At 37.5% G+C, this 24,728-nt stretch overlaps 3 protein-coding genes across 4 annotated transcripts; 2 read left to right on the top strand and 1 right to left on the bottom strand.

Annotated features, from left to right (window-relative positions):
• The first annotated feature begins 983 nt into the window (after positions 1-983).
• Positions 984-4,132, top strand: LOC137722739 (large ribosomal subunit protein uL3). Its single transcript, XM_068461815.1, has 6 exons — positions 984-1,041; positions 1,470-1,567; positions 1,897-2,007; positions 2,344-2,648; positions 3,127-3,536; positions 3,678-4,132. Exons 2-6 carry the CDS (start codon positions 1,483-1,485, stop codon positions 3,934-3,936), a joined length of 1,170 nt encoding a protein of 389 aa, XP_068317916.1. The 5' UTR covers positions 984-1,041; positions 1,470-1,482; the 3' UTR covers positions 3,937-4,132.
• Positions 4,133-7,339: 3,207 nt separating this feature from the next.
• Positions 7,340-14,009, top strand: LOC137722405 (polypyrimidine tract-binding protein homolog 3). Of its 2 annotated transcripts, none has more exons than XM_068461394.1 (14): positions 7,340-7,413; positions 8,085-8,156; positions 8,237-8,313; positions 8,480-8,561; positions 10,158-10,281; positions 10,602-10,666; positions 10,779-10,828; positions 10,946-10,987; positions 11,091-11,142; positions 11,245-11,302; positions 11,392-11,405; positions 12,153-12,260; positions 12,338-12,481; positions 13,195-14,009. In XM_068461394.1, exons 1-14 carry the CDS (start codon positions 7,357-7,359, stop codon positions 13,582-13,584), a joined length of 1,335 nt encoding a protein of 444 aa, XP_068317495.1. In that variant the 5' UTR covers positions 7,340-7,356; the 3' UTR covers positions 13,585-14,009. The 2 variants fall into 2 exon arrangements, with proteins under 2 accessions (XP_068317495.1, XP_068317496.1); XM_068461395.1 differs by having other exon boundaries at positions 11,245-11,284.
• A 1,874-nt stretch (positions 14,010-15,883) lies between these two features.
• Positions 15,884-21,646, bottom strand: LOC137722306 (26S rRNA (cytosine-C(5))-methyltransferase NOP2B-like). The gene is made up of 18 exons (XM_068461273.1): positions 21,503-21,646; positions 21,038-21,313; positions 20,755-20,933; positions 20,571-20,634; positions 20,346-20,479; positions 20,153-20,236; positions 19,974-20,048; positions 19,807-19,878; positions 19,642-19,715; positions 18,997-19,049; positions 18,119-18,228; positions 17,888-17,956; positions 17,736-17,810; positions 17,334-17,426; positions 17,181-17,260; positions 16,993-17,092; positions 16,461-16,852; positions 15,884-16,231 (listed from the first exon to the last, which is right to left on the bottom strand). The coding sequence occupies exons 2-18, from the start codon at positions 21,306-21,308 to the stop codon at positions 16,177-16,179; spliced, it is 1,980 nt and encodes a 659-aa protein (XP_068317374.1). The 5' UTR covers positions 21,309-21,313; positions 21,503-21,646; the 3' UTR covers positions 15,884-16,176.
• Positions 21,647-24,728: the final 3,082 nt, after the last annotated feature.

A 24,728-nucleotide genomic window follows, 5' to 3' on the forward strand; every position in this document is an offset into this window, starting at 1 on the left:
TCCCACAAAAATAAAACCAATATTTTTTTTTTTTTTTTGCAGAAAAATCAGTTTCAAGCAAAAAAGCTTCAATCTTTACTCTACCCAGCTGGGTGTTTCTCAAAGTTTTCAAAAACCCATCTCAGGAACTCCAAGAATTGACATGATTTGATCCAAAAATTGAAAAGAGCAAATGGGTTTTCTCTCAAACCCTATTTCCAATTTCTCCTTTTATCTGCTTCTGTTATTCTTTCTCATCAGTTTTGAGCTCATCCCAGTTATTGAATCTACCACTGACATCATCTCCTTGGAAGAAGTGTGCGGGAGGGTGAGTGCAGAGGAGGGGAATGGGTGGGTGTGCGGGGAGGATGGGTGCAGGGAAGAGAAGGGAGAGAGAAGAAGGGAAGGGGTAGGGAGGGGTGAAGGTGAACCCCTCCTCTAAAGAGAAGAAATGAGGAAGAAGGAGAAGAAGAAGAAGAAGAAGAAGAAAAATTCCACATGAACCCCTCTGAAGAAAAGAAAGAAAGAAAGAAAAAAAAAATCCACGTAGACCCTTTAATGACATGTGGTGCCCAGTCATTGTCCACATGGGTGCCACATCATCACTTAACGGGAGACTTAACAGTTTGATTAACGGATGTATGAGACTGTTCCAAAATTTACACTTTAGGTATGATTCTGGGACGAAAAAAATTTGATGTACTAAATATTAAAAACCACGAAATATGAGGATAGTAAACTGATATTTACCATTTTTTCTTTATCGTTAAAACTCAAAGTCTTCAAACCATTATCATTAGTTTTTCTTAAAAAAAAAAAAAACCCGGAGATTGGGGAAATGGCAAAGTGTTCATCCAAAAAAAGGCCCGTTATGTTGTAGCTCGGGTTGGGCTTTGGGCCCACAAATGTACCTGAAAAAAGAAAAACTGGGCTTTTGCGTAATTTAAGTAAAATGTAGGGCATTTTCTGTAAATCGGGTTATTATTTAAACCCCACAGAGCTACTAGGGTTTATTCTTCATACCGAGTGGGTGCATTTCGCCGCAGCTAGCTAGAAGCTCAGGTTCCTTCTCCCTCTACCTTTCTCTCTGTCCGTCTCTCTTTGCTCCTCTCTGTGTCTGTATCTCTCTTCATTCTGTATGAGTGTCTCTCTCACTCTCCGTTGCTTGTCTTCTGGTCAAATGGGATTTTCTTGTGTTTGCGTATTTTCCATGAAAGTCATTTGGATTCGATCATGTTTTAGGGTTTTAATCTCGTTTTGTAGTTGAGTTTGATTCATTTTTGTATAATATATATTGGTTTCGGAAATGATTGGAATGTACTGAGATTGTTTGGTTTCTGAATGCTATTATTGTTCAATTATATTTTATATGTATAGATCGTTGTGTCGCTATTAAAATTTGGTGTTAGATCCTGTAAGATTTTTCATTAACCTGTATGGACATGTGGGTTTTATTTGTATTGATTTCTGTTGCCTTTTTTGGTTTAAAGGAAGAGGAGGAAGATGTCTCACAGGAAGTTTGAGCACCCCAGACATGGATCCCTTGGATTTCTTCCAAGGAAGCGTGCCGCTCGTCACAGAGGCAAAGGTATATATAGCTCCTTTATTTGGTTTCCAGTTTACATCGATGAGATTTGTACAATATTTTATCATCTGCTTGCCAATGGTTTGTTTGTTAACAAGTATTGTATTGAATATGATATTTCTATATTTAAGCTGAATGTTTACGCTGTTCCTTTTTGTAAAACAATTTGTAAAGATTTTAAACTTCTGTGTTTTGATAGAGTTTGTAAAGATTTTAAAAGTTTGTGTTTTGATAGTTAGTGTTTAGTTTGAATGTCTGTATCAGTGTAATATGTTCGTGTTTATTTGTATTTATGTATCACTCACTCTTCTGTCAATTTTGTGGACATGCAGTGAAGGCATTCCCCAAGGATGATCCATCCAAACCCTGCAAGCTGACTGCTTTCCTCGGTTACAAGGCCGGGATGACTCACATTGTCAGAGATGTCGAGAAGCCTGGATCAAGTATGCGACGCTCTAACTAACATCTCTTTAGGTCATATATTTTGTTGATGGGTTACCGATATATAATATAGTTCCTTAACTCTATGATTTCTTTTGTGCTTGATCGAGAAGGTTAATAAGAGATGGTGGATACTTAGGTTGGAAACATGTGTCTGTTTCATATTTACAGCCACAAAATACAATGCTTAAATAAGTTCAACACGAATTTGTGCCTTTTTTTTCTTCTGACGTGTGCGTTCAAGTGGTTCACTTAGCATGCAGAAAATGTGAGTGTTTGAAGTATCAATGTCAGTTTTTTTTTTATTTTTTTTTATAACAAACTTTTAATCTCTTTAGAGCTTCACAAGAAGGAGACGTGCGAGGCTGTTACTATCATTGAGGCTCCTCCCATGGTGGTTGTTGGAGTTGTTGGTTACGTGAAGACACCACGTGGCCTTCGTTCTCTGAACACAGTGTGGGCCCAGCATCTGAGTGAGGAGGTGAAGAGGAGGTTCTACAAGAACTGGTGCAAGTCCAAGAAGAAGGCTTTCTCAAAATACTCGAAGAACTATGAAAGTGAGGAGGGAAAGAAGAGTATTGAATCCCAGTTTGAGAAACTTATCAAGTATGCTACTGTCATCCGGGTGTTGGCTCACACTCAGGTATTGATTGGACTTTGTTTGTCGAATTGATGCTGTTCTTGTTTAGCCTGGGTATTTTTTGTCATGATATTTGATATTTGCTTCGTAGAACCTTCAGCCAGTTTACCCTATAAATTCATCTTTCAAAAACGTAGTTCTGATTTATGATGGTTTTATTTGTTCAGCTAGATCGAATAAATTGTTTGGAGGCTAATGTTTGTCATGTCTTTTTTTTTGCTTCGTTTTTAGATATTATTCCAAATACAGTTTTTATAATAGCTGCAACATTGCATTGAAACAAGTAATGTTATGTTCTATGGAACTCGTGATTGATGTTGCATGTGCTTGTTAAGTAAATTTTATTTATTTATTTAAGTTGTTTCTCGTAGTAATTGCTATATCTTACTGTTATGTACTTTTTATGGTCCTTCAGTGATGTGTTTGTGCCTTTGTCCAAAAAAAAGTGATGTATTTGTGCTTGTATTTTTTACATCTGCAGATTAGGAAGATGAAGGGATTGAAACAAAAGAAAGCACATCTTATGGAGATCCAGGTGAATGGAGGGACCATTGCCCAGAAAGTTGAATTTGCCAAAAGCTTCTTTGAGAAGCAGATCCCTATTGATGCTGTTTTCCAGAAGGATGAAATGATTGACATCATCGGTGTCACAAAGGGTAAAGGTTATGAAGGTGTTGTTACTCGTTGGGGTGTTACCCGGCTTCCTCGCAAGACTCATAGGGGTCTGAGGAAGGTGGCTTGTATTGGGGCCTGGCATCCTGCTAGAGTCTCATTTACAGTTGCCAGGGCTGGTCAGAATGGATACCACCACCGTACTGAGATGAACAAGAAGATTTATAAGCTCGGAAAGGCTGGGCAGGAGTCACACACTGCTGTCACTGAGTTCGACAGGTTAGTAAACTTAATAAACTTGCATGATTTTAGTACTCTGCATGTGTCCTGTTGGTTCCTCTTTAGTTTTTGTTGGATTCTTGGTTTAGATTTTAGTTTTGTGTTTGTTTAGAAAATATGCTGATATCGATGATGTTTCAGGACCGAGAAAGACATCACTCCCATTGGTGGCTTTCCTCACTATGGTGTGGTGAAGGATGACTACATTCTGATCAAGGGATGCTGTGTTGGACCTAAGAAGAGGGTCGTCACTCTTCGCCAGTCCCTTCTCAAGCAGACCTCTCGTCTTGCTCTCGAGGATATCAAGCTCAAGTTCATCGATACCTCCTCAAAGTTTGGCCATGGTCGCTTCCAGACAACACAGGAGAAACAGAAGTACTACGGACGTCTCAAGGCATAAGGATGAGAACTCCCCAAGAGTTAATAGCTATCGAAGTAGTAGTCGAGTTTTTAGTTGCAACAATTCTGTTTTTCATGGTTTGTTTTGGTTTGAATTGCCGAGGATGTTGAACGGTGCGGATTAAGTTTTGTTTTCTTCGAGGTACTTGAATATTTGATGGTTATTTTAGAATTACAACTTTTGAACCTGTTTTTAATGACTGCTCATTTGACGGCTAAAATCATGGGGGATAAGGGGAGAAAACTAGAGGTTAGGAAAAAGTTATTTGATTGATAAACAGTGACTGGTGAACCACAAGTGGTCCACCGGTAAGAGCGCTGACTCTGGTTTCTTGATAAACAAAAAAATGTGGGGGTTTCAGGTTTGATGCTCTGAGATGACGAGTTTGTTTGACTGGTCGAGTAGGGTGAAATTTCTCAGTCTTTCCTAAGTTTGGAAGATCTGGATAATCGTTTCTTGCCATCAGTTGTTTCTTTTTGAATTTCAAAAAAAAATTTGACCGGTGAACCACAGCTAGTGGTTCATTGGTAAGGGCACTGACTGGTTTCTCAATAAACAAAAAAAATGTGGGAGGTTTCAGGTTTGATGTTCCGAGTTAGTGAGTTTGTTTGATTATGGTTGAGTAGGGTGAAATTCTTCATATCCTCTTCGGATCCAGAAGGTGTGGATAATCGTTTCTTGCCTTCGGTTGTTTCCTTTTGAAAAAAAAAAAATGGTGACTGGTGATTGCATATAAGGTCCTGGTATACTTTTTAGTTCGAAGTCTTGTGCTCGGCTTGATTTCTTGGACAAATTATGTGATCTTACCATTTTCATAAAGAAAGGTTGGACCATATTGTCAAAATTGTGGGCCGCTTGATCCCATCCGTTCGGGGTTGTGTGCCACTTGGTGCTAACCGTTTGGAATGAATTTGTGGCTCAAACAGCAGTAGCCACGGTCTTTACCAAAGGTTCACTTCGATAGAGCGAGAGCGCGATAACAACCCGAAGGCGAAGATGGTTAGAAGATTAGAGAAACACTGCCGGGAAGAGACTTGGAAGATAAGAGAAACATGACGAGTAAGAGACTTAAGAGGAATTGCCCCATACAGGACAAGGGAAGGGAAACACTGCCGGGAAGAGACTTGGAAGATAAGAGAAACATGACGAGTAAGAGACTTAAGAGGAATTGCCCCATACAGGACAAGGGAAGGGTCTACCGGCGATTAGTTGTTCTTATTCATTAACTTAGCTTGAGCCAACGCAAATATGGCATTGAAGCTGAACTTGAGCTTGATTCAACTAATTTACATTTTATTTATTTATTTAGAAAATATATATTTACACAGGTGGGTGGCGGAATAAATTGATTTCAAAATCACCATTTGCGAAATACGAACCTAACTATTTATTAATGAAGAGGTATACTACTAAGCCGTTGTAGGGCAGTTTGGATTGATGTGCCTTTTAAAAATTAAAAAAAAAAACCCCATTTTGCTTTAAGAATAATCAGTTGCAAAATAAGCAATTGAGCATTTGATAAACTATATTTTTAAAAGTGACGTGAGTATGAAAAACAATGTAAAAACGTTTGGTAAATATATATAAGTTTGTATATGATAAAAAAAATGGACATGTAGTGATGGTGGTGGTGACAATAAGCGGTGGCAAAGACAATGATGGTTTTGACATCGACAATGGTGGGGGCAGAGTCGTAGTGACACTGGTAGGGTGTGGTGTTTGGGGGTGTAAGCGAAAGTGGTGATCCCCACGGTTGTGTAAGGTTGGTGATTGCAGTTATAGGTGGTAGCAGCTATAGCGGTGAGCACAACATTGGTGATGGCAACGACAATGGTAAGGCTGTGATGGTGGTGCCAATAGTTGGGTGTGATGGTTGTGGTGCAGAGATAACAACAATGGTGGTAGGGAAGCAACGACGGTGGTGGCAATGGTAGCGATTGTGGTTGTGGTGACAACAATGCGGTGGTGTTGCGGTTGTAGTGGTAGTGGTGGTGTTTGTGATTGTTGTGTTCGTGGCAATGGTGGTGAAAATGGAGGTAGTGGTGTAAGATTAGTGGTTGTAGTGAAATGTGGTGACAATCACTTTGTTACCATAGAGATAAAATGTGTATAAAAGAATAAATAATGTCATTGTTAAACCAATGATGGTATTACAAGAATTTAAAATATTCATCATACGCTCAACTCTACTTTTTATGGAAGCAGTTTTTAAAAGTAACCTACAAACATCTTTTTACAAGTTATTGTCCAAAGGCCATTATTTCTATAATAAGTGAAATATTTAATTTTACCAAACGTTTTTTTATTAATTAACTATAATGCAAATTAGGCTTATTAATTGAATAAATGATCCTCGTGGTTACATGGTATTCGGAAAATAGTTCTTGTGGTAAAAAAATTTAAACTTAAACTCTTGTAGTGAAATTTGTTAAAATTTATGCCCAAAATTAAAGTTTCTGTCATTTCTCTAATAATAGCCTCAAGTGAGAGGCTAATATGCAAGGCTCACTTGTGGACAATTAATGGAGAAATGACAGAAGCTTTGATTTTTAACATAAATCATAACAAACTTCAACATAGGAGTTTAAATCTGAATTTTTTTACTATATGAACTATTTTTCGATTACTTTGCGACAATGAGGATCATTTGCCCGATTAGACCTTGCATTTTTTTTATGGTTTTAGTGGGGTCCAAGGACTGACCTTGGCCTCGCACGTGTTAGAAATCCAAGTTTAGGTTAGGGCAAATGGGTGTGGGGGTTTGTTGTACTTTGAATGTGCGCATTCCAATCTAAATCATATCTTGCAATTACATGTCAAGCACTCGATCTCTCCCTCTCTCTCTTTGCGGCCCTGACTGAGTTTCCCTCTTCACTTCCGACGTCCTTCGATCTCTCTCTCTCTCTCTCTCAGGCAAGTCCCTTTCCTCCGTCTTACCTTTCATTGTCGATGTCGTTTTAAGCATATGAAGGTGCGTTTGGTTGTAGAGAAATAGGCAGGGAAAATCTTAATCCGGTAACTGGGATCTAATACGTCACTGGACGTGTTTGATTCTTCAGCTATTATTTTCCTTCCGTTGCTTTCTCGGCAACCAAACAGGTCTTTAGGCTTTGAGTTCTTATCAATTTTGTCAGCTCAGTTTACCCTTTTCGTTTACTGTTTTGCCCTCTGAAAAAAAAAAAAAAAAGAAGCTTAATTTGGTATTCTAATTAATTTTTTGAAGAAAAGCTCATTAATTTTTTGTATTTTGAAGGGAATTATTGTTGTTTGAAGCCATTTTTATCTGGTTAATTTGGGGTTGTCACTGAACTTAAGAATTTGCATTGCTATTACACAGCTATGGTGTATTTGGTGTTGTTTGAAATTGGGTTGTGCCTGAAAAGGCTAATGTGTGGTTGGGTTGTTGCAGGGTTTTCCACGATGACAGAACCTTCTAAAGTCATTCATGTTCGAAACGTGGGGCATGAAATTTCTGAAGTATGCTTCTGCCCTTCACTGTGTCTCTGCAAATGCCGAGATTCAGCGGATTTAAAATTTTAGATATGTTTTTATGGCTTTCCAAAAAATTGTATGATTGACAATGTACTTTAATTGGGTTGAATTCATGGTCTCCTAAAACTAGAAGCATAGAGTCTTATACTGATGAGTTTAGTGCTTCTTGGACAATCAAGAAGAAAATTATGCTTAATTGACTTTCACTATATCTAAAGGAAATGAGATTAATACACTTTATGGAAAAGGTAAGAAAATTTCAGGAATTGAGGATAATCTTTTGTTTATACATTTTTCAGCGTTGTGTGAGTCAATTGGCTGTAAGTTTATAGTATGTTTACCTTGCATAAGTTTGAGAAGAAAAGGTGTACCATGGTATCGGAACTGAAGCAATGCATTAAGTGTGAATGTTTTATAAGTAAGGAGGAGATTTTTAAATGGAATTGAGGAAACTGCAAATCTAAATGTGAAGAGAATGGTTTGATACGATGAATAATGAGAATTAGTGCTGATTTTGGAGGGAAGTGCCTTTCTCTTTAAAGGAGTTTAATTCTTTAATTTGTTACATATAAGTATAACGTGGTAGAATCATCTTGAGCTTATTATGCTTTTATTTCTTTTAACTATTTCTGATGAATCTTATGTTGTTCTACTAGAATGATTTGCTTCAGCTATTTCAGCCATTTGGAGTCATAACTAAGCTTGTGATGCTTCGTGCAAAAAATCAGGTTTTTTAAATTCTCATTACAATATGGTAGAACCCTAGAGATAGAGGGTTTATGTTGTCTATTTCATGTGTCATGTGCAGGCTCTTATCCAAATGCAAGATACTGCTGCTGCAGTCAGTGCACTGCAGTTCTATGCAAATGTTCAGCCTGCCATAAGGTAAAAAGATGGTGCCCCACCCACCCACCACCCCCCCCCCCCCCCCCCAAAAAAAAAATAATTTTGAAACCTCTATTGAGCACGCTCTATATATTGTGATTTGCATAGTAATTTAAGTAACAATTTGTTACATTTTAATCTCAGTTTATACTTTCTATGATACTAGGGGAAGGAATGTATATGTCCAATTCTCCTCACATCAAGAACTGACAACAATGTACCAGAATGCTCAAGGACGAGGAGATGAGGTTGGTACCTTGTAGGCCAGATACTTCTATAAAAAGTGTTATCCAGTAATAAACATTAGAATGAATCACCTTCTGGTATGTTAGTACTTTTTACTGTGTCGTTAGTAGAGCTGAAGTGGCATGTGGTGAAGATGTAGACATATTGGTCTGATATTTTTCCGATGGAGGTTGAAATGTCACATGGGGAAGTGGACGTCTATGCTTTATAAATAAATAAAAAAAACCCCTTTATATTGGTTCAAAAGAAAAAGGTCCATATAGTTTTTTATGACGTATTAAGGCCATAGACCGCACTAGTTTTAACTTTCTTATGTATTAAAGCCATAAACCATATAAATATCCATATAATTTCCACAATTTCTTTATAATATTGTACTTTCACTATAATTTTAGTTCTACGGGTGCAAATGATTAGTGTTATATTTACCTAGGCAACAGTAAAATGTATCATGTTTAAAAATCTATTATTCAGAGAACTTATGTAATTATGTATGTTATAAGGTCATATTTCCCGCCTCACACATTGTTTTCTTCACCTGACATGTTATATATTCTCATGTATGTAAACGTTATGTTTTTAACCTTTTTTAAAGAGAGCATTTATTAGTTTATTATGAGTGAGTTGGGGAAGCATAGTTCTGCTTGGCCTCTAATGGTTTATCATAAATTGATGGGTAAGTTACCAGTGACTTTTTGAAGAAAAACAAAACATGTGCAGGTCATGTGCTACCAAAATTTGCTCTTTAGGATCCTATGGCAGAATGCAGATGTCATAAAGGCTTTGCAATTCGTACCAAAAGAAGTCCCTTTGCAACGAGTAGTAGCACCCCTTCTGTGTTTCTTTTATTTTTTACAAACGAAGTACCAAAAGAAGGCCCATCAGTTGCATTTTGTTCTTTTTCTGGAGGTCACTTCTGTGTTATAAACAAAGTATAAAGCATTTCATGTCAAATCGATTTTTAAATGTGGTCAAGGGACATTCAGTATAAATTACATAATAAGTGATAGGATTAGCATATTCCTGAAGCTTAACATCTTTTGTCTTTTGTGATGTAATGCCCAATGCCTCATCTGCGTACTTGTCTTAGAAGAGCCAGATCAAATGCAGATAGGTTATTGGATCGATTGCGTGGTAGCCTGAATAAAAGGAGTTTCTTTTTCGTTCCTCCCTCTTTAATATGTCTTAACAAGGCCTTCTAATAGAGTATTGTCAACCTTTTAAATATATTTTTCTGTTACCATAGTTTGAGATTATAATCAATCTCTGATAGTCCAGTTTGATTGGATGAATACTATTCAAATTTTTAGAAGATCTCCCAATACTTGTTGACAGGGTTCAGGATTCAACAATGAACATAAATAGTATAGATTACACAAATCAAGCCTGTTCCAAATTTCTTCACGGGCACCTATATTCGTATCTTAGATCCTTTCATATTTCTTTTCATATTTTACATGCTTTCCATCCTTTTATAGTTGGGTATTAATTTTATTATCACTTTACATGTCTCTTTCTCTATCTGTACTTCTCTATTTATTCTCCTCTCTCCTCTGTCTCTATGCTGTTCTGCTGTCGGACACTATCTGGATGCACAGCCAAACCGAATTCTGTTAGTTACAGTTCATCACATGCTATATCCTATTACAGTGGAAGTCCTGCATCAAGTGTTTGTTCCTCATGGTTTTGTTGAGAAGATCGTCACTTTTCAGAAGTCAGCTGGTCAGCTTCTACAAGTTTTCTCCCTCTTTGTATCTCAGTCTATGCCTCTTTTATTTTAGACTACAACTCTCAAGTTGACTCTTGATCCGAAGCTGGATGCATATGTGCTTGTTTCTATAAGAGTGATCATATTCGCTTTAATTAATTATCAGTGTTTCAGTAGCTATAAAAAAACTTATTTTTATATTTTCATTTTGTAGAATGATTCTGTTTGCAAACCTTATGCCTTTTAATTGAAAAAAAAGGACTTACTGACAAACAGTGCATGGATGCTTTATTTGTTGTAATGTATTTTCCATCCTGTTTGTGCAACCATGTAGGTTTTCAGGCCCTAATTCAGTATCAATCCCGCCAGAGTGCTGTTGCAGCTAGAACAGCCCTGCAGGTATTCTTCAAACATCCATATTGCTTTGCAGCTTGGACGGAGACTTTGTTTGACGTCTGCATCCTAGTTCTGTTAATTGTTGAGCGTTGGTTAACACATCTCCTCTTTACAGGGACGTAATATTTATGATGGTTGTTGTCAACTAGACATTCAGTTCTCAAAGTAGGTTTCAAACCTTTTATCATTTGTGGATTCCATTCATATGCTTGGATTGGTCATATTTCTTTCTCATTGTCTACTGATAATGTTAATTTGTTCATTATTCTCATCATAATCCAGCCTTGATGAATTACAAGTGAACTACAATAATGAGCGTTCAAGGTTTGTTGGAATCTGATGGACTTAGTTTTATCTTCTTTATCTTTTTGACGTTTTCCTGCTGTTAGTGCTGAATCATTTTTTTTTTCTTTCATCCCTTGCCTAGGGATTTCACAAATCCCAATTTGCCTTCAGAACAGAAAGGAAGATCTCCACAAGTGTGTTCCACTGCATTTTGTTGTTTATTTCAAATTCATGTGTTATATCCTCTCTAGTTACCTAACCCTTTGTCTTATATTTCTGTTCACTTTGTGCTACAGTCTGGATATGGTGATGCAGGAGGCATGTATGGCCTTCAAGGTACTGGAGCCAGGGCAGGTGCTTTATTTCTCCGGTTTTTTTTTTATTGCAGCAATCTTGTGATCTACAATAATTTATTAATATCTATGTTCATTTTCGTGTTTCAGTTGGATTTCCGCAGGTGGGTATTGTTCAGACTGTCTTGGATGTGTATGAGATAACCCGGAGCTGAGGATATTACCTGCAATTTTGTGGAAAATATTTAGGATGTCTAGTGGATGACTTTTTCCTTGTTTTTTGATTCTTTGTGAAATTGACCGCATGGTTTCTGGAACTCCACCGTACTTGTGTGTCAGCTCATGCTTGTTTCATTTGAAATGTGCCTACTGCTGTTGGGGATCTCCTACAGTTTGTTTTGGTAGTGAGTGGGGGGAAGTTGTGTCATTTGAGATATTACACTGTTTGGGGGTATAAGATAAGATGTCTGCTGATATCTTTGCATGGCCAGCCTCTGAAAAACGAAAAAAAATCTTTGGATCGCCTTGGCCTACTTTGGTCCTTATAAAGAGGATTGTAACCAAGGTTTCTGTATATTTATGGTTTCTGAACTAGTAGTGAGGAACACTAGGACTGTTTAAAGCAAGGAGCCTCCCAATATCTTGAGGCTCATTAATTCCAATTAAAATGGTTCCCACCTTTTAAGTTGGAAATGTATGTTTTCACACCCCATTTTCTCCCCCTACACGGTTCTCTCTTTTTCTGGCCTTTGGATTGAATAAATCAAAGGAAAATAAATGGTCAGAATTTTACAGGGGCATGCAGAAATAGGAAAGGGGTGTGTCGATTTCATTTCCCAATTGTATCTCTGTTTATATTCATACTATAATGCAAACTATAAGTAACTAACCACTTTTCCCCTTAAATCTAGATGCCTAATGCGGCTGCAATTGCAGCAGCCTTCGGTGGAGGTTTGCCTCCTGGTATAAGTGGAACCAACGACAGGTGTACAGTCCTTGTCTCCAATCTGAATCCTGATGTAAGTCATGCTACTACTACTCTTCCTTCTTTCTCTTATGTTCTTTATTCTTGACATGTTGGCACTTTTTATTTCAGAAAATAGATGAGGACAAGCTTTTTAATCTGTTTTCCATCTATGGAAACATTGTGAGAATTAAACTTCTTCGGAACAAGACAGACCATGCCCTTGTCCAGATGGGTGATGGCTTCCAGGCTGAACTGGCAGTACACTTTCTAAAGGTGTGGTTGTTTAAACTTCTCTTATTTATTGTAGGATACAGTGTGTTTATACCTAGGGGTCAACCTCATTATGGAATTATAGTATTTTTCGATGAGTGATGCAAGTTTAACTGTCTGGGGATCTTTTGTTTTGGTCATGTGGCTTGTAAAGAGCTTTGACAAGAGATGCGTGGCATCTGTTTGTTGGTTTTCAGGTCTGAAAGTAGGTTTAACATTATTGATTATTACTACAATTATTATAATTATGTTTGGATAGTTGTACACGACCCATATATTCTCGATGATATCATAACTGTTCTTGATGATTTACCAAGTCACTGAAAGCTTGGCGTAGAAGTTGAATAATGCAGTCTTTGGTGCCACTCAACTTTGGTTTTGAGTAGTCTGGCAGAGTTTTCGTTATTGGTTTTTTTTTTTTTTGGTAACTAAAGGTAGAGAAGAAAAGGAGGGAATACTGACATTTGACACTAGGGATGATAGTAGGGAGAAGAATATTTACCTGCAATGATTCACACGACAAAAACAAACAACAAAAGCCAAAAACAATGTTAAATGGACGTTTTCCCCGTCAGTTAAAGTTTTATATATTCTTTTCTCATTTCTTCTTCACATTCTAACATCTATTCTCCGATACACTTTTCCTCTTCACACATTTCTTATAGTGAGAAAAGTTGTCCTTCTGGTACCAATGCAAATTCATACCTGTGATGCAGGGTGCACTACTGTTTGGGAAGCGATTGGAGGTCAACTTCTCAAAGCATCCAAATATAACGCAAGGTGCTGACACACATGAATATGTGAACTCAAATCTCAACCGCTTCAACCGTAATGCAGCAAAGAACTACCGCTATTGCTGCTCCCCAACAAAGATGATCCACTTGTCTTCTCTTCCCCAGGAAGTCACTGAAGAGGAGATTGTGAGCCACCTAGAGGAAATTGGGACCATTGTCAGCACAAAGCTCTTTGAGATGAATGGAAAGAAGCAGGCCTTGGTTATGTTTGAAACCGAGGAGCAGGCCACTGAAGCACTTGTGTGCAAGCATGCTACTTCCATCGGTGGGTCAATAATTCGAATCTCCTTCTCGCAGCTACAGGCAATATGATAACTTAATTGTTTCAGAAATAACAGGGATGAGGATTATAAAGCATAACAGGGTTGAGGCTTCATAAATGGGAAATATTTGTGGAGCTGAAGCTGTTATTTGCTGTTGCTTTTGTTTGTAATGGTGTTTTCGAATTGCGATTGTGTTGGAGTATCCTGCTTCTTGATCATTTATGGTCTTGGTTATCTCCGGTGTTTGTATCAAATCATTTATTAGGTTCTTTACGTCTTGGAGTTAGCTTTCGTTTCTTAGAGATGCCAAAAAATTTTAAGCATAGGAAAAGGGAAAGTTTTACCTTTTTTCAATTTTTAACTTTTTAGAAGAGGGATTTCTTATGTGTGCATCTCTAGTAATTCGGGTTAATTAGGTCATCTCTTGTATTCTCAATCCATAGCCATTTATGTTCCACTCAATTCCTTGATGTGCTACTCTTGTATGTTCACCTTCTTCCTCCTCCTCTCTCTCTCTCTCTCTCTCTCTCTGTGACATTGACTGTAAATTTTATGTATGATTCTTCCTCTCCTCTCTCCCTCTCTGTGACATTGACAAAGTGTAAATTTTATGTATGATGATTCTTCTTTCCTTCTCACCTCCTCTCTCTCTCTCTCTCTCTCTCGCCCTCTCTCTGTGACATTGACAAAGTGTAAATTTTATGTTCGATTCTTCCTCTTTCCCCCCTTCCTCTCCTCTCGCGTCTCTCCCTCTCTGACAAATGGTTTGAAAATTGTATGTATGAATCTGCCTCTTTCTTTCTCTCTCTCTCTCTCTCTCTCTCTCTCTCTCTCTCTCTCTCTCTCTCTCACACACACACAGATTGACAAAGTGAAAATTGTATGTATGATTCTTCTTCCACTTGGTCCGCCCTCTCTCCCCCTCCTTTTGGTTTAAGTTGCAATGTCTTAACCATAAGTTGCAATGTCTTCACCCCTAGAGAAAGCGCCACTTTAGTGTGACATGCTATGGTCTCAACGCGTTTATGAGTTACTGGACACTGGTAGCATCTGACATTGGGAAAAATACGTCTAGTTTAGGTGCCTGGTGCGTGATAAGGCACTCGGTTTGATTAGTGCGTTATATGGACAGGGAATACAATTTCTTTACAGAACACTTTTGCCTTTTAGATTTAGTAAGAATCGAATTGTTAATGGCACAGTCATTTGTAACTTTCAAATTGTTTTGTGTGCATCGCTTAATATCGATTAACTTGACAGAAGCCGAACTGTCACCCGGTACAACCCATAGAGGTGCAAAATGCAATTGACCTCTTCTAATGAGATACTCCGTAAACCAGTGTGGTCAAAACAGCTAAAGGTCCAAAAGCTAAAAAAGGGTATGATTTGTTCAAAAACTCATCTCCAACCAATGGTTAGGCTATAATTCTATGGGGCCCACTAGACTATTATTTGGCCGAAGAGAAGTTAGGCTGACCAAATGTAGCTCCCCTCTTAGTCCTTTTTTAGTTCAAAGAAGTTTTACATGGTTAGTGCTTGTGATGAAGCGGAATAGAGTTTTCAAAGTTATAATCTTGAGCATGAAAATGTGAAGAAGATCATAGCAAAAGTTAGACATGTATTATTTCCAAATCAAGGTTGATGGAGGCAATCAAGACTTAGAAGATTGTAGGGGTCAAGCTTCTCAGTTGTAATCATTGATTCAAATTCAACAACTAGATTTAAAAATATGAATGTGGCCTGACACATACATTTAAAAATAGTTGTTTGCAGAGCTATAATTATAGACGAGGCTATGTATAGTCCCTTCGATTGGAGATGACTTAATATCTTCAAAAACTAGATCGGCACAAGGAATGACCATCAAAGAAAACACAACCCAAATCCAATTGGCCAAGAGGATGGTTCTTGTGGAAACTAGAGTAACTACTATAGAACTTGTTTGGATGTAAAATGACTGAAAACGCTTTTAATGAAAATATTTTTGGAACCAATCCTTGGTAAAAATGCAAGTAAATCCTGGAAAAGCATTTAAAGTGCTTCCTGGAAAAAGCACATAACTGGTGCTTCTTGCAGAAAGTACTTCAAGTGCTTTTGGAACAAAAGAACATTCGCTAAAAGCATTTTCAATCATTTTAAAAGTACATCCAAACGAGTCAATAGTGGAACCTCATTCAACCACAAGTTTACGAGACAAACTACGAACACAGGCAAACACGGGCCCCTTCGGTTGGAAGGGCAGCGTGCCATTGACACCGAACTTGAACTCCGATCGTTATCATCTAACGATTGTTTAGGGCAAACAAAACGAACCTGCTACGTTTGTACACATGGAAAAAGTCAGCAGATTGAAAAGCCAATTCTAGACCAGTGTTCCTTCAGCATTGGTTTAATTACTAAAACATGGAAGTCATTGTAGCATTGCATTAGTTAGTACAATACGAATGGGATCATTTCTGTTCGACGAACAAACGGAATAAAACAAAACTTTAGGGAATTGTAGAGAGTGCAGAGGGCAACTTGTACCAAACCGGAGCTTACAAAGAGAGCATACTACGACAAATCCCCCACTCAGGTTGCTTGCTAGTAAAGCATCGACACAGCACATCAGTGTAATTGCCAATTGAACTCAGTCCGCCGATCATTCTTTGTTGCTGGAAGATTTTCCTTCCCTGACAGCTCTCCTCTTCTCTTCCCTGCAGAATTTTGAAAAAGGTTTTGAGTTAGTTCCAAACAAAAAATGATGGGAAAGAACTCTAGTTATCCATAGAAACTATGTTCCACGTGTTGGATGTTAACCGTATGTATCTGAGCCTTCATTATTCTTAATTCACAAGCTTACTGTGTTTTGAATTAGATGACAAAATACAATCATTAGTAAGGATGACAAGCTAATGGTCATACATGGTGATTAGCGCATTTTACCTGGCTTTTGATATTTCCTCTCTAGGAGGGTGCTTTAGTTTCGGGTATTTCTTTTTCTGTTCTTGTTTTTGTTCCAAGGGGGTTTTCCCATTCAGATGAGAGAAAAAGGCAGGGAAATTCATATCCTTCGACCTTAACCCAGCGCCCTTCCTCCTTTTCACAGTGACGGGGGATTCCTTCTTTTGGTTGGTAGTGCCTGGAGATTTTAGTTTCCCATTTTCGCTAACCTCTTCTTGCAAAACCTTATTTTCAATTTTAGTATCATCCTCTGTCAACATCTGTTGGTCATCTTCCTCAGCATTCTCTTCTTCAGTCATGTTTTGGGCTTTCTCCACTGTTTCACCGAGTTCAGACTTTTCTGCCGATTGCTTCAAATTGCTCATCTTTTGCAGCTGCAAGCATTGAGTAATCAAAGAACTAGTTATGGTCGCAACTCAAAGAGATCCCTGACCCATGACGTCTAGTATTTAATCCTTTACTTTCACCCAAAGAAAGGGAAGACAAAAAAAAACACACGCACACACAGTTTTACCTTCGCCACAAAAAAGCCATCCATATTGTGAACATGAGGGTAAAATCGCCTCGTGTTCTCTAATGATGGGTGAAACCGCTGTTCCCTGAACCGGACAAACCTGATAAAAAAAAAAAGAATCATTAGTATAGAAATGTAAAACTCTTTGCATCAACAACCGAGCCACACAAAAGGAGAATTATCTTTACCCTTTAACCCCAAAGCTAAGTCCACATGGGACAAGTTTAACATTTCTCTTTTTGAGTGCATAGTCAATTACTGCTTCATTCTGCAAGACATGTTAAATAAATATTAAGGAACAAGTAAAACTAGAAAGACAACTTAGGGTGCAATAAACAAACCTCAGCAACCAAAATGGAGCACGTGGAGTACACAATGTATCCCCCGGATTTTGAATTTGCATCCACCATGTCAATTGCGGCAAGTATCAGTTGCTACAGAAAAAACAATACAAAATTTAAAGGCGATCTAAATGATGAATGAATATAGTAATTGAGAAGAAAACATCATTAACTGAAAAAGAAAAAAATAAATATATAGGTCTGCCGTCGATCTGACATGAAAAAAGGTCCACATTTTCTCATAAATATTTTGGGAAAGGGGAGTAAAAGTTGATTTTTCATTTTAATAGAAAAGGAGAGATTCGATTGTTAATTGCATTTGTAATGTAATAGACACGTATAATAACTGTTGACATTCTAGCAACTTCTTGGTCTAGAATCACAAGTCGGAGAACAATATACCTTCTGCAGGTGAGCACATTTATGAATTTCATCAGAGCTTTTAGAAGTTTTAACAGACTCATCTTTAGATATAACCTGCAACAAAAGACTTGTTACATTTCATACATCCACGAAGCCGAGTAAATGGTAGCACATTCACCCCAGTTGCTTACCCCTGTCCCACTGCAAGGAGCATCTAATAGAACTCTATCAACTGCGTTGACTCCCAGAACCTTAGGGAGCTGAAATGGAGGATTTAATTAACAGACGAAAAAAGAAAAGATATAAAATTGGGCAGAACATAATAAAACACAATAATCCTCAGAAATAGTCTTATACAACAATACATGATAAAAAAAAAAATTGAAACCAATCAAAACAAAACCATGCACTTGTAATCTAACCTCTTTGCCATCATAGTTACAAACTACTGTGTTTGTCACCCCCATGCGGTGCAAATTAGCAGTGAGTGACTTGAGCCTTGGCTCCTTCATTTCATTGGCAAAAATTAATCCTGAAACGAATTACATTGTAACAATGAAAAAACAAATGGAACAGATAGGTGGAGCTTCTACAGGTTCTCAAAAAAAAAAAAAAAGGAGGACTACAAAACACATATGAGGCAACAACATCTTGATCGTAATGTTCTCACATCTTTTTGTTCTTTTAAGCAATATCATTGTACATTTGAAGTAAATGTAAGATGCTAGATCATGCATTTGTACACTTGAAAGGATTTGTAGAGGATTAAAGACGCATGCACAAAATAAAAATTTTAACAAAGATTATTCTCACATAAGAATTAATTATCATAGATAATGTGATGAAATGAACCAAAGGGCGATATCTTGGCATGAAATGGTTCAAAAGATGCTAAAAAGCATGTCTACTGTTATCATGCAAAAGGCTTTTCACCACATGCAGTGCAAACACATACACAACACCTCACAAGTTCAAATGCGAGCATGAGCACAGATATTTGGGATCAAGGTCCAAACTAACTTAACTAACCATGCTTTCACATTAACATAGAAGTACATCAAAGTAAAAGAAAACACTGCCTTCCAAAAAAAGGCAGGATGAATAGATAAGTAAAAGAATGAAACTGAAAATAATGAAAGACGATTGTCACAGTGTTGTGCAGGCTGAAAGTCAAAATCAAATCCAGGATATGAAAAATAATTACAACATGTTGAACAGAATGGATGCAGAGAATAGCTTAACACCATTCTGTTTACTAGTAGCATAACATGTCATTCATCAATTGCATCACTCCACATACCACTATTTTTCATTAGAGCGGCAATATAAGTTGTTTTACCACCAGGTGCAGCGCTGCAAAAGGACAAAAGGTGTTATCACAACTGAGAATACAACAGTGGTAGTAGTTGGAGTATAGTGTTCAAGACACAATTAAACCAATCTGTTCTTATTACATGACACTGACAGGGCATGCAAGCATGAAGATGATGCCAAGCACATAATTGCTTAGTAATCCAGAATCCTAAGGAAATTTAACACTTCAAAACAGGAGCAGAATTTATTCTCTCACTCTCTCAAGCACACCCTGCAAGAGCGAGGTTACATGACTTACATTCAGAGAAGATAACCCATAAAACAGACCAGGTTTCTTCTATTTATACTCGATGTTCTAGTAAAAAGTTTAATTCCATCTTAACCCTAAATTTTAAGCACATGGTTTAATTCAGTTTTCACTAATCAGACCCCCAATTACAGCAGGAAGAACTTCTAAAATGGAGCATAACATCTGTTAAGCAGACAGGTATATTAGGTGCGGCATACACATAGTAACCAAAGATATCTTCTTAAGGTATTGTGAAAGTTAAATTTAAGATTGATAAAATAATGATATATAACAAGTAGGAAAGTAGATAAGCAAAATAAAGTAAAAAAGAAAACTACTTACGCCATATCAACAATTCGTTCCTTCTCTTGAGGAGCAAGGGCCATGACAGGCAAAAAGGAGCTTGCACTTTGCAGCTGAGCAAACAAATTAACAGTAAGCAAATCACTTGAAGGATAACAATTGAAACGAGCACCACAATATAATGCTAAATCGTAAAGCATCTACCATGTAATAACCAGCCATATATTCAGGAGTGGCACCAATTGGAACTTGAAAATCATACACAACCAATCCAACCTGCAATCACAAGATGAACAGTCTCATTAATCTTGATAAGAGATAGATGTTGAAAAAGACAGCTAAGAAAAATACATAGATGAGATGGTCCTTACTTTCGACCACTCGCTTAAGGGAGCAAGGTTTACTCCTCTGTTGATTAAAACATCTGCCAAATCCCTCCTTCGTGTCTAAGCACAATGGAAAACATCAATTTAAAAAATGCAAAATACTGAGGGTAAACATAAAAACAAGTCACATTTCACAAAGTCAATATGTTATAATATTCTGTCACCTTTAGCGTATTAGTTCGGAGACACATTGGTCGAGGTTTTTCAAAAGCTTCTACGAGTTCCACCAGCTCAACAGCCGGAAACATCTAGATAACGGAATAACATACTCATAAGTTTCCGAAACCAAACAAAGTAAGAAAAGATCATTGCTGAATTGATACAAAAAACAAGACAATGTGAAGATATATCAATCACCTCTACTAAAGCCCCAATTAAAAAGCTATTGTAGCCATAGTATGAAATTAAATCCCTCTTAAGCTGCTCAACATAATCCTTCCTTGGTGCCCCATCTTGCCTCAAAGCCTTGAAGTTTGAGAGCACTCGAACAACTAGATATAAATGTTAAGCTTAGATTTTATAAAATAATAATAATCAAGAATTTTTTATTTTTAAAAATACAGAAGCCTAAGACATGCTTACTCTCTTTTATCCTCCTCTGGAGATTTGGAAGATCAGGAGGCCGATGTGCCTCTTCTTCCAGTTCCTATTATCATTAAGTAAACAAGTTAAGTTAAGCATGAAATAGAATATATCAGCTGTTAAATTAACTTGTTAATTAATATTCCCATTGTTTGCAAAAACATAATCCGGTCCAACAATAAACCTCTTGGGTTGGTAATCTGAACTCATCGGATTCTTCCTTAATGTTCAGCTGCATTTCCTCTTCACCTTCTTTTTCTTCCTTTGTCCTATTCTCATCAATACGTCTTGATTTTTTCTCAATATCAGATTCATCTGAATCAGAACCTGAATCAGAACCCAAACCTGAACCTGAACCGTTCGCTGCAACAACATAACAACACAATGATATATGATATTCAACTATCAAAGAACTAAAAGCACAACAGACAATAAGCGAAGCATGAAAACAATAAAAAGCCGAATACCTTCATCATCACTTCCTTGGAGAGAAGCATCATCATCAGCAAGGGGATCATCACCGAAAAGACTGTCGGAATCTGAACCAGACCCTGCCTCATCTCCATCAAATTCTACATGTCGTTCCTCTACCTCTTGTTCATCCGAGCTTTCGTAATGGTCCGAAAGCTCAGGTTCCTTCGGGGTTTTAGGGGCGAAAGACCCTTTCTTTTGCCTCTTTTTGGGGGAAGCCTTGTTTGCTTTCGGACCCTTTCTCTTATTTTGGGCAGAGATGGCCATTAAAGCTGTGATGGAAAGACAAAAATTCCAAAATTAAGGTTCTTAGCTTGATATTAACTGGAGGAAAAGTGATAAAGTAATCCAGAAGAAATCAAACCACAGTTTAACCACATAATTAGCAAACAGTGGCTCACTTCAGTCATTGAAGAGAGAGAGAGAGAGAGAGAGAGAGAGAGAGTTTGAAGAGGACCTACCGTTTTGCAGTGGGTGAAAGGGAGCTTTGGCAGCAGAGCTTCAATGGCGGGGGAGAGGAGGATTGACTGAACGAGGGAGGGAGGCAGCTCAAACAAACTTGACGAGAGGAGAGGAGAGGGGAGGGTTTTAGGTCAGAATTAGGGTGAGGGGTTTATGCGTATGGTGGCTCATGGGCGTCAAACCCTGGCCGTAGCTTTGTTTCAACGGTCAGGATTGCATATAAAAACAATCCAACCCTCAGATCGCTCCACATCAACCTTGCGTCTCACGTGCGGTGATAACACGAGAACTCGACGTGACGACTAATTGTAGCTAAAAACTCATTGCTTAAAAAAATATGGGTAAATTACATTTTACCCCTTTAGATTTGGAAACGATTTCAATTCCTTACAACATCTTTAAAACATTTCACTTTCATACCTCACCTAGTATTTTATTTCAATATAGTACATCCGTTACATTTTTCATTCATTGATCCGTTAAGAACTGACATAGCTACCACATTTGTCCTAACGTGGCAGCCAAAATTGTACCATGTGGCAAATAAATAATTTTTTATTCATTTAAAATATTATAATAATTTACCCTATTTATTAAAATAAAATAAAAAAATTATAAATAAAAAAACCTATCTTTTTCACAAGCCCTTCCCTTTCCCTAAACCCTAACACCCTATCCTCCCCCCCCCCCCCCCCCGGGAACCCCAAACAACCCTCCCTCCCTTTTTTCTCCACGGCCAACGCCCCAGCAACCCCTTCACGCCATCACGAACTCATTGGCAACCCATCTTCCCGGACCTTCGTCCCCTCCCTCTCATCCCTTCAAGCTCTGTGACTCATGCAAGATCTCCCCCTCCCGATTCATTCTCTGCCTGCCCTGCGACACCATGATCCATAAGCGCGTCTGGATGTGCGACGCCACTTTCCGGTGACCCTACCATTTTTTGCCACCAGCTCTTCCAAACCCTTGGTTTCCCTCCTGACCCGACCCGCCACCACAACAACTATCGCCTTCTTACAACTTGACGGCAAATCAATGCGTGCACCTCACACGATTTCGAATTGAGTTCTTGATCTTCGTCGTGTGTCGTTGGTTTTACTTCGAGGAAGGGCTTGCGGTTGGGGAAAGTGACGGAGAAGGAGAAGTTGAGGTTTTGGTGGTGAAGCGACGGGTTGAAGGTCGGGGAGGTGAAGAGGGAGGAGAGGGAGAAGGTGGGGGTGGGGAGGGGGTTGCGGGGGAGGTGAAGATGGTAGAGGAGAGGGAGGTGGGTCAAGGGAAGTTGGGTTCTGGGTTGGGTTTTTTTTTTTTTTTTTGTAAATTATTATAATATTTTAAATGAATAAAAAAAATTGCCACGTGGCACAAATTTGGCAGCCACGTCAGCTCTTAATAAATCAATTGATGGAAAATGTAACGGAAGCACTATATTGAAATAAAATAGTAGGTGAGGTATGAAAGTGAAATGTTTTGAATATGTTGTAAGGAATTGAAATCGACCCCAAACCTAAGGGGGTAAAATGTAATTTACCCAAAAAATATATATACTACGGTCTAGTAGTATTCCTCTTCACTTCAAAGTGAGAAGTTTTATGTTCGATTCTCACCAAATGCGAATTTGAACCATATTATTGCTAACAATTGTGAGGCCCACCCACTCCCTCCCCTTTAGTGTAGATAATATCGATTGTTAAAAAAAAAAATATATATATATATACACACACACACACACATAACCTATATTTTTAAAAACGTTGTGATTATGAAAAGCAATATTAAACCGCTTTGTAATTTTTAACATGTGTGATATAACTATATATAATGATGGGGTGATGGTAGGGACAATGGTGGAGTTATAGTGGTGGTGTCAATAGTAGAGTGTGATGGTTAGAGTGAGGAGGTAGCAACGGTGGTTAGCAGAAGTGGTGGCAATTGTGGTAGTGGTTGTGGTGGTGGCGGTGGCGGTGACAACAATGGGGGTATCGATGGTGATGGCAACAATAATAGGGGTACAGAGATGGTGCCAATAGTCTGGGGTGGCTAAGGTTCTGTTTGGTATTGTTTTTCTTTCATCAAATAAAACAAGTCTATTTAGACAAAAATTTATGTATGTTATTTTTTAATTAGCACAAGATGTCATCGTAGTGTTATACCCATGGTATATAAGTCCTCTCATTTATTGTAATATCTGGTTGTATCAAAACAAGTAGGGAAAAAACATTTCAATACTAAAGATTGAATGGCTCAACATTCTTAATTTGTGTCCATTTTTGTAGTATACATATATTGATTTTTGAACATTGTCAATAAAGTAAGAGTTTGTTTGGAAGTGTTTTTAAGATGATTAAACGTGTTTTTGGTGAAAGTGTTTTTAGGTTTCAAAAGCACTTGAGGTGCTTCCTGCAAGAAGCGCATTTTAAGATTTACTTGCACTTTTACTAAGGATTGGTTCTAAAAACACTCTCATAAAAAAACAATTTCAATCATTTTAAAAACACTTCCAAACGAGCGCTAAGTGTATCTAGCTCTTAAGAGCTTTGGCATTAAACCTCCAGCAAATCATATTTGTTTGATTGATTGGATATTTTATACGATTTCTCCCTTGTTCCTTGAAAAGCTATTTACAACCTGTTATAAAATTTGTGACCAAAAAAATAAGTTAGGGTTCGTACGGTAATGTTTAATAAAACGACTTCGAAGAACTATTTTGTAAAACAAAAAGGACAGAGTTTTGCATTTTTATGATTTGAAAATGCGTGCGTTTGGTAGTTTAATCTGAGAGCAGTTTTTGAAAATGAAAACATTTCCAACTGGTTTGTGTTTGATTGTAGTGTTTTTGTAATGTAACTAAGATGATAAAAAAAATTAAAAAAAAAACAGTAAATTTGTGTTTAATAGCAACGTGTGGCCGTTTTATGATCTCGTTGAAGTCTTTGGTTTAACAATTTCCATAATATAATATTATGTAGGTTAACATTTGATTTGTATGGAATAAGACCATGTCAAATTTTGAACATAAAATTTAAATTTTGACAATTTATGTGGTACTTTGACATCTTTTAAAGTTTTGTTCTCCAATTGATATGTCAAATTAAATTATTACTTTATAAAATAAATTATTAAACTAATTAAAATTTAATAAAGAACATTTAAAGTTTATTCAGTAATTTGTTCACCTTTCTTGATTGAAAAGAAGGAAAAAGTAGGATAATTACATCGGTCAACTCA

The sequence above is a fragment of the Pyrus communis genome, chromosome 17 (genome assembly GCF_963583255.1).
Source record: "Pyrus communis chromosome 17, drPyrComm1.1, whole genome shotgun sequence".
NCBI classification, from domain to species: domain Eukaryota; kingdom Viridiplantae; phylum Streptophyta; class Magnoliopsida; order Rosales; family Rosaceae; genus Pyrus; species Pyrus communis.

Excerpts from the sequence above, each read along its gene's own strand:
- LOC137722739 (XM_068461815.1), top strand. The coding sequence starts at position 1,483 with ATGTCTCACAGGAAGTTTGAGCACCCCAGACATGGATCCCTTGGATTT. Across the intron at positions 2,008-2,343 it reads TGTCGAGAAGCCTGGATCAA|AGCTTCACAAGAAGGAGACG; the intron begins GTATGCGACGCT and ends TAATCTCTTTAG. Across the intron at positions 2,649-3,126 it reads GGGTGTTGGCTCACACTCAG|ATTAGGAAGATGAAGGGATT; the intron begins GTATTGATTGGA and ends TTACATCTGCAG.
- LOC137722405 (XM_068461394.1), top strand. The coding sequence starts at position 7,357 with ATGACAGAACCTTCTAAAGTCATTCATGTTCGAAACGTGGGGCATGAA. Across the intron at positions 10,829-10,945 it reads CTAGACATTCAGTTCTCAAA|CCTTGATGAATTACAAGTGA; the intron begins GTAGGTTTCAAA and ends ATCATAATCCAG. Across the intron at positions 12,482-13,194 it reads TGGCAGTACACTTTCTAAAG|GGTGCACTACTGTTTGGGAA; the intron begins GTGTGGTTGTTT and ends CCTGTGATGCAG.
- LOC137722306 (XM_068461273.1), bottom strand. The coding sequence starts at position 21,308 with ATGGCCATCTCTGCCCAAAATAAGAGAAAGGGTCCGAAAGCAAACAAG. Across the intron at positions 20,049-20,152 it reads TCCGAACTAATACGCTAAAG|ACACGAAGGAGGGATTTGGC; the intron begins GTGACAGAATAT and ends CATTGTGCTTAG. Across the intron at positions 18,229-18,996 it reads CGCTCTAATGAAAAATAGTG|GATTAATTTTTGCCAATGAA; the intron begins GTATGTGGAGTG and ends AATTCGTTTCAG.